The following is an 8680-nucleotide window of genomic DNA, read 5'->3' on the forward strand; positions in this document are numbered from 1 at the left end:
CTTAGTTGTATTCCTAGAATGATTCTGCTTTTCACTTGATCTTCAAACAGAATGTATGGATTTTAATACTGTTGTTCATTCGTTTCAGACTGCAAATCAAGCTGAGTTTAATGCTTTGCTTTGGAACATGTCACTCGAACATAAATCCTGAAATTAGTATGACTTATACTATGTCCAAATAATGTATTTTGAGTTGGGGTGTAAGTCTTCTATTAAAAGGGTCATTAGTGACATGAACTTTATTGTGGCTTAATTAGCTGTAGCTACAGTGAAATAAACGATGCTTAACCAACGAAAAAGAAATCATATTTCCAAAGCATTATGTGACATTCACTATGAAATATGAAAACTTTTTCAAGTCCTGATACTAATTTAAAAATGAAGCAGCACATTTTGACAGTTATTTGCCTATTTTCTTAAATTCCAAGGCAGATGCTGAAATGGAGAGGTGTGCTTATTACTATTTATTTAATTCTTGTGAACCTGTTTAGCACTGGAATGAGCAAGCCTAGTTAATTTGTGGGACGGACGCAAGAAATAAGAGACGACACAAGTGATGGAGTTAAACTGGGCCACATTTATTCAAGATCTGCAAAGGGGGTTCTCCTCAGGCATCCAGCCAGGCCTGCGTGCAGGCCTTCCTAAGTGAACGGGCGAGCTTTCCTGGTCCAGCAGGTGGCGCTCGGTTTCGCCACCCCGCTGTCCATCCCCAACCAGGGGTAGGGAGACCTTCCCTTGTCACCCCCAACCCCTGCCCCCACGGGCTCAAGGTGGGTGAGCGAGGTCGGCCTCAAAGGTGGTCCTTATCCCCCGGCCTGGCCACAGGGCTCAACACCGGGAGCCCTCGGGAGTCACCAATCACTGAAACAGTGCCTTGGAATCTCGCCATTATATTCCCTCTGGATGCCTTCTCTACCTGCCTTGAACTAGGTGACCAAATCGCTAGCAGCCAAATTGACCTAGTTAAACTCCCCCGATGTCTTACAGTGTGGAGTAGGCGAAACAACTCACGTCCAATTCAGGGCGGGAGCAAAAAATTCCTACTCGGCCCCATAAAGGCGACCCAAGGAACACACTGTCTACAGGGAGGGAGGGAGGGAGCCGCGGAGCACGAGGGCAAGAGGGCTTGGAGGGGTCAAGCGTCCCTTGATAAAGGTGCCCAACCCCTCCCAGTCCCCAGAGGCCCTGCCAATGCAGGGTGGCCACGTCTCAGTCTTGCCCCGCCCACAAAACCCTCCCCATGCCCAGGCTTGGCCGGGCATGGCAGAATGTGCCTTGTGGGACGGACGCAAGAAATAAGAGACGACACAAGTGATGGAGTTAAACTGGGCCACATTTATTCAAGATCTGCAAAGGGGGTTCTCCTCAGGCATCCAGCCAGGCCTGCGTGCAGGCCTTCCTAAGTGAACGGGCGAGCTTTCCTGGTCCAGCAGGTGGCGCTCGGTTTCGCCACCCCGCTGTCCATCCCCAACCAGGGGTAGGGAGACCTTCCCTTGTCACCCCCAACCCCTGCCCCCACGGGCTCAAGGTGGGTGAGCGAGGTCGGCCTCAAAGGTGGTCCTTATCCCCCGGCCTGGCCACAGGGCTCAACACCGGGAGCCCTCGGGAGTCACCAATCACTGAAACAGTGCCTTGGAATCTCGCCATTATATTCCCTCTGGATGCCTTCTCTACCTGCCACAGGGGGCGGCAAGCCACTTGCTTAGTCGCTCCCCCCCCATTGCCCTAGGACGCCCTTAAGTCCCCTTTGCAGATCATGCAGAAATAAGTCGTTACCAATGTCAGACAGGTGTACGCCGTCCTGTCGATATAGCTCCCTCCGGGCCAGTGTAATCAACGGGTGCCTGATGCTGACATCCCCATGTTTAATCAGATCGCGGAAGATTTCGCCATTGACACGGCGACGCGCCCTCTCCATTGGCTTGATCTCGCCGGATCGCCACGCAAACCTGGGCAGGATGCAGGACCAGATAATTACTATGCCAGGCCAACGCTGCCGAATAACCTTGAAGTCGGCAATTGCTTGCAGTATTAAAGCCTTGCCCTTAAGTAACCCCAGGTCGTTTCCTCCAAGATGAATGATGAGGACCTGTGGTGGCGAGGCCGCAGCTTGAAATAACGTGGGAAGGAGCCGTTCCCACCGCATCCCGCGTCTTCCAAGCCATTGGATGTTGGCCAATTGGCTGAAGCCCAGCTGGGTTCCAAAAGAAGAGTTCGCAGCCCTTCTGCCGGCCCAAAAGACCATGCTGTGCCCGCATATGACAATGCGAACAGGCGCACACCTCCTCCTGTGATCTAAAATAGACATGGTAGTCAGTTAATGATATGACCATCTTATGACATTTTCCTGACATAGGACTGGAAGGCTGCAGATTTCCATCGACCTATGCTTTGAATGGTTTGCTGGGGGAGCTGTAGGCTGGCCGCCGTGGATGCTGCCCCAATCCGGAAGGAGTGTGTGCCATATGATGTAGCTTGTAGTCCCAACGTTTGCAATGCTGTCTTGGTTATGGACCAAAATTGATATTTGGTTAATGGTGCTGAATCACTGTGGCAGAAGAGGTAGCCCTCTCGATCACCCCGCAAGTTAGCGAAAGTATGCAATGCGCTTACCGGGCAGATGTCAGTAATTTGAGCGCGATTAAGAGAAATACAGGCACCTCTTCCCTCCTGGTCAGTCTTAGACCTCCTCAGCCGCAAAGTGACGCCATGGTCGAATAGAGCTAGGTCATGATACTGCAAGGCCGTACATGACCGGTCATTCTTAGAACACGCAAGTAACTCCGATATACGGAAGGCCCCGAAGAACGCTGTTACTGCTACTGCGTGAAATAATGCTGCCTCATAAGGCGAATGACATAAAAAGAGCCATTGGCTTTTAAACCTGGCTAATATGTCCGGGGTGATTGGAAGGCGATTATCCTGCGGCTGAGGCGAGGCCTTGGACCACCCTTTCAATGCCTGTCGTACTCGAAAGTCACTGGTGCTGTCAGGCACACCCTGCATCTTGGCCAAGAATGCCAGGGCAGCTAACTTACCTGCGATGGTTCGTGCAGAAAGGCCCTTCGCGTAAGAAAAGACACAGAACTGCAGGATGTGATCGACAGGAATGGGCCATACTATAGCCAGGCGCTTAGCTGCTCTGAAAGCATGAAATTCCTTACCTGCGCGCTGGTATGATGCTCTCGTGCTTGGTGCTATCGATTGCCATACAGCGCGCTCAATTTCAAGTTGCCAATGGCCCATAGGGATGGGGGCATGGGTTCCGGCTGCTGACGCGCCCAAGGTGCCAGGTCTCGGAAGCGCCGAACCTGCTGACGCGATAAAGCGTCAGCTATAGAGTTATCTAAGCCGGGTATGTGCCGGGCGCGGAATAAAATGTTATGAAGCAGGCAATGGAGGGTGAAAGCACGAACAAGGTTCATGACGCGGGGGTTACGTGATGTTAGTGTATTAATGACATGCACAGTTGCTTGGTTGTCGCACCAGAAATGGACAACTGAATTTGACAACTCCTTTTGCCAGATGTGAGCTGCTACGTAGATTGGGAAAAATTCTAGAAATGTCAAGTCAGTGGAAATGTTTGCCTGTTGCCATTCAGTTGGCCATTTCTCCGCACACCATCTGTCCCCTCAAATGACACCGAAGCCCAAGGAGCCGGATGCGTCTGAATGAATCTGCATTTCTGCTTCTATCAGCAAGTCTTGTCTCCAAAAGGAGACCCCATTGAATTTGGATAAAAATGCCAGCCCCATGTGCAGATCCTCGCGCATGGCGTCCGTCACTCAGACCCTGTGAGAGGGGCGTTTAAGGCCCATCATGGCATCGCACAATCGGCGGGTGAACGCTCTGCCAGGTGCAACAACTCTGCATGCGAAGTTAAGGTGGCCGACCAACTCCTGCAACTGTCTTAGTGTAACCTTGTTTGCTTGTGAAATTTGGTGCAGCAAATGGCGTAGGGTGTGTAGTTTGTCGACTGGCAATCTGCAACATTGGCTGTTGGAATCGAGTTCGATTCCCAGGAATGTTATGACCGTAGTGGGCCCTTCTGTTTTTTCCTACGCTAAGGGAACCCTCAAATATTCAGCAAGGCTAGCAAACTCTTTCATAGTATGTGAACACAGGTTCGTATGGGATGGGCCGACGAACAAAAAATCATCTAAATAATGAATGGCGTTCGTGACGCCTGTTCTGGTGTGTAGCGCCCATTCGAGAAACATGCTGAATTTCTCGAACAGCGCGCAACCTAGCAGATTAAAGTCATCGGGATGAATAGGCAGGATGCGGAAGGCCAACTTAATATCGCATTTTCCTATTAGTGCTCCAAGACCATACGTGCACACCATCCTGATCGCTGAGTCGAATGATGCGTATCGCACGGAACACAACTGATCAGGGATACAATCATTAACCGAGTCACCTTTGGGAAATGAGAGATTATGTATTAGTCTGTAGTCGCCCGGGTTCTTTTTAGGCACTATTCCTAAAGGCGACACTCTTAAGTTAGGTAACGGGGGGGCCAAGTGGGGCCCCGAGACCCTGCCAGCCGCCAATTCCTTCTGTATTTTAACTTTCACCAGGGCTTCCATACTGTTCACAGAATTATGATTACTGGCAAATGTGGGGGTCCGGGTCCCCGTAAAGGGGATGCGGAAACCGTATGTGAAGCCCGATCTCAGCAGTTCAGCGTCCTGTTTGTTGGGATAGCTGGAAAGTAAGTATGAGAGGGGGCCCAGTCTAACTGGGCTGGGGCCCTTTAGGAGGAGGCTGCTGTTGCTGACTGCCGTGCCGCTTCTCCCCCTGTCCGTCCTTAAAGTGATTTTTGTTTGACTTAGCCTTGGGGCAATTGGATGAGGGGTGTGCGCCACCACATGCAAGACAGTCATGTTTGTACTTACATGGGGAGCGAAAGCACATTCCTTTAGAATTGTACTCCCAGCAAGGCGGGCGTGATTGAACCCCCCGCCCCGCGCTCCCTTTAGTGGTGGCGGGTTGATGTTTCACTAGTACGTGTCCACTGTCGGCCCTATCACCTGAAACCGGTCTGGCTGGGGTCATAAATTGCAGCCATAGATCGTGATCCCTGATGTCCCAGTGTACTGAATGATCGAAGGCCGCCTTTTTGCGAAATGCCTCATCATAAGCCAACCAGGCGCCACCTTCGTACTCCATATACGATCGATAAATCATATCGAGGTATTTCGTCAGGACGAAGGCTTTTGTGGGAAAGCGCTGCTGTAGCACGCCCATATAAATAAGGAAGCCAGGCAGCCAATTGGCCCATGTACGAGCGGCTTTGCGTCTCCTGAGTTGCTCGAGTTCTTTCTCCGACATTTTCTCCCTTTCACTGCTCTCTAATTCTCGATACAGCAAAGAAAATATGTCTATGTATTCGCCTCTTAAAAATTTTTCACGTGTTGCAGGCAGTAAGTGGTAGCCCAAAGGGGTAGAAGCACAGCCCTTTGGAAGAACGTTGTGCTCTGCCCCCGAGAATGGGTCTGAATTTGATGTATTATTGCTATCTATGGTTGAAACACCGCCAGCTGGGCCCTGCCAGACCGTAGCGCAGGCGGTGGCCACAGCCGATGGGCTTGTAGCCGCTGAATCGGTGCTAGTTGCCTGAACGGTCCCCCCCCCCTATAATCACAGATGAAGGTTGTACTGCCGTGGGCCCCGCCCCCCCAATGTTGGCCACGGCGGAGCTGGTGGCCCACATCCCTGGTGCCATGGATTCCGAGGGGAGATGAGCGGCTGGGGCATGTGGCTGTGACATGGTAGGCGTTGGTACAGGTGGCATTTGAATGTGTGGCCATGACATGCCCTGTAACCAAGGAAACCAGCCCCACGGGTTCATAGGCATTCCTGGTAACATACCTGCGTTTGGCGCAGTTGGGATGGGAGCTGCAGGCTGTATCCCGTCCGAAGCCGTTTGCGTTTGCGGGCCTGAAGGCACATCCTCGTTGATGTCGCATGTGCCCGCCTGGTCAGGGAGCGGCGACTGCTCCGTGAGTTGTGGCCGCTGTGGCTCGATGGCTTCAATCCTAGCAGCGAGTGATTGAAGTAAATCAGCCTGTGTTTGACGCCTAGTATGGTGCTGCCTAACCCCCGTTGTTTGAGGGTTAACAGCTGGTGCGGAGACCGCCACCCCCCTGCTTCTCTCTAGGGCTTGCACTTTTGCAATTAAGGCCGCCACTTGAGGATCTAACTCCTCGTCAGAGGAATCATCACGGTGCCTTACCCGTTTTGCCTGTGTACGGGGGGCTTTTCCCTTCCCTTTGGCTCCACCCAAGCCTTTTTTAGGAGGCATGGTGCTAGTATAAACTTGATTCTACAAAAGGGAAGCGAGGGGAGTGCTACCGGGAGCAAGGGCTCAGGCCCACGTGGTTGAGTTTAAATTCTATACCACAAATGGCTGAAGTTATCTATGCCTAATACTGGGCTAGGGGGCCCCTTGAGCGGACACTGGGGGATATGGACCCACACGGCGAGGCACACACACCGCAGCCCCAGGATAGGATGTGTTGGCCTGGCAGGGAGAGCACGCGGCCAGCTAGTAACCAGCGTGCGCCTCCACTTACACCAGCGCCCCCCCCACGACCTTAGCGAGGGCAGGCCACGTCCACCACGAGGAGGCACCAAGGTGATCCCTCGCGGCAATACGGGCCACGCGGAGGAGGCAGAACAGGCGCGAGGCCAGTGGCCTGCAAGCTAACGCAGTCCGTGGGGCTAGCTACTAGCCGCCCCGCCGGACACACGGACCTATCGCAGCCTCCGCGGCGCCACTACACCAAATCGCGGGGGGGTCCTTCCGAGACGCGAATGCAGCGTCCCGCCGAATGAGCCCACCCCCAAGCCCCCAACTCAAGCCCTTAAGCCCTTGTAAAGGCAGGCAAGCAATCTGGCTTTTCGCAAGACTTGCTATGTACTGTTCACTCTGCACTTTAATGATAATAATGATAATGATAATTATTATAAGCCTATGCAGGTCTTGCTATTTATTGTTCACTCTGCGTTTAATGATAATAATTATTAATGATAATTATTATAAGCCTATGCAGGTTTAGCTATTTATTGATCCATCTGCCCCTTAATGATAATAATGATTAATGATTATTATATAAGCCTATGCAGGTCTAGCTATTTCCTGTTCACTCTGCCCTTTAATAATAATAATGATAATGATAATTATTATCAGCCTATGCAGGTCTTGCTATTTATTGTTCACTCTGCGTTTAATGATAATAATTATCAATGATAATTATTATAAGCCTATGCAAGTTTAGCTATTTATTGATCCCTCTGCTTTTAATGATAATAATGATTAGATGATAATTATATAAGCCTATGCAGGTCTAGGTATTTCCTGTTCACTCTGCACTTTAATGATGATCAAGAATAATGATAGTGATTGTGCTTGTGTAGGATCAGCACAAAAAAGCCGGGACTGAGAGCCCAGGTCGCGCCGGCTCCCGGGAAGCGGCGCGGGGGCTTCTGAGTAACCTTAGGTGGTTGCGGATGCGACGGTGAGCGAGGGGCAGCGCTGGGCTTCCGGAAGGCGCGTGGGGGCGGCCGAAAACGCGGGGAGCGGGCGAAGGCGCGAGCGAGGTCAGTGAGTAGCGGGGGAGGGCGAGGTGTGGATGCGCGTTCGCGCCGCCACGAGAGAGAAGCGGCGGCGGGCGACGGGCAGCAGCGGCCAAGGTCCCAGAAGGCAGTTGGAGGCCCCCTCTCCCCCGTATAGCTGCAGCTCCGTAAGGGAATATGCAGCTCGCAGCGTGGACTACCACCACCTTCCCCCTCTCCAAACCTCAGGGCCTAAGCCCAAGCAGATGAGGCCCGCTGAGTGAGGTTAGTTGAAGCCGAGGCAGGCGAAGAAGCGGATGTCCTGGAGCAGATGAGCCGGTCAGCGCAGGTCATGAGCAGGTCAGCCGCAGAGCACGAGGGCAAGAGGGCTTGGAGGGGTCAAGCGTCCCTTGATAAAGGTGCCCAACCCCTCCCAGTCCCCAGAGGCCCTGCCAATGCAGGGTGGCCACGTCTCAGTCTTGCCCCGCCCACAAAACCCTCCCCATGCCCAGGCTTGGCCGGGCATGGCAGAATGTGCCTTTCAATAATGCCAATTATTGTGGATTCGGCTTTGATTCCATGCATCTTCTAGAACATGTTACGTTCTTGTAAACAGTGTGAATAGCTGTAATCCTCTATGAATGTGTTACATGCTTGAGGGAGCTCATTGTTCAAACATCTTTCAGATTCATGGTGCTGAATGCAGAGATCACCCATTAAGGGCAGCTCTGCCCTCATTAGTTGGACAAACAAGAGAGTGTTTGGGCTGCAGGAGGAAAGAACAAGAAAGAGAAACCACACCAGAAAAAAAAGTCTGCTGTGTTGTCCACATCTGACAACACAGTCACGTTCATAATTACTAAGAGGCAATGGCATTCACACATTGCAGAATCAGCCTATATAGTTAGCACATGAGAATGACTTTGCAACAAGTGAAAACAAGCTGATATCGTGGAGCTGTAGAAGGAGTCAAAAATGGGAAGCCTAAGTTGTCTACCCCAGTAAGTGTGAGAAATGAGAGTAATGCGTCTACCACTAAAACAATAATGTGGAGAAACCTTCCCCATCTTGATGCCTTCCAGTTGGTTTGGGCTTCATGTCCCATCAGACTGAAGCAGAA

The 8680-nt window shown here is 51.7% G+C and overlaps 1 protein-coding gene across 1 annotated transcript; it reads right to left on the reverse strand.

Annotated features, from left to right (window-relative positions):
* Positions 1-557: 557 nt before the first annotated feature.
* On the reverse strand, positions 558-6361 carry LOC134392912 (uncharacterized). The gene is made up of 2 exons (XM_063117675.1): positions 5875-6361; positions 558-3311 (listed from the first exon to the last, which is right to left on the reverse strand). Exons 1-2 carry the CDS (start codon positions 6305-6307, stop codon positions 2335-2337), a joined length of 1410 nt encoding a protein of 469 aa, XP_062973745.1. The 5' UTR covers positions 6308-6361; the 3' UTR covers positions 558-2334.
* Positions 6362-8680: the final 2319 nt, after the last annotated feature.

Source organism: Elgaria multicarinata, chromosome 1, assembly GCF_023053635.1.
Source record: "Elgaria multicarinata webbii isolate HBS135686 ecotype San Diego chromosome 1, rElgMul1.1.pri, whole genome shotgun sequence".
NCBI classification, from domain to species: domain Eukaryota; kingdom Metazoa; phylum Chordata; class Lepidosauria; order Squamata; family Anguidae; genus Elgaria; species Elgaria multicarinata.

Coding starts and splice junctions, on each gene's coding strand:
- LOC134392912 (XM_063117675.1), bottom strand. CDS start 6,307: ATGCCTCCTAAAAAAGGCTTGGGTGGAGCCAAAGGGAAGGGAAAAGCC. Junction 3,312..5,874: donor CCCAACTGCGCCAAACGCAG/GTATGTTACCAG, acceptor TCGCGTCAGCAG/GTTCGGCGCTTCCGAGACCT.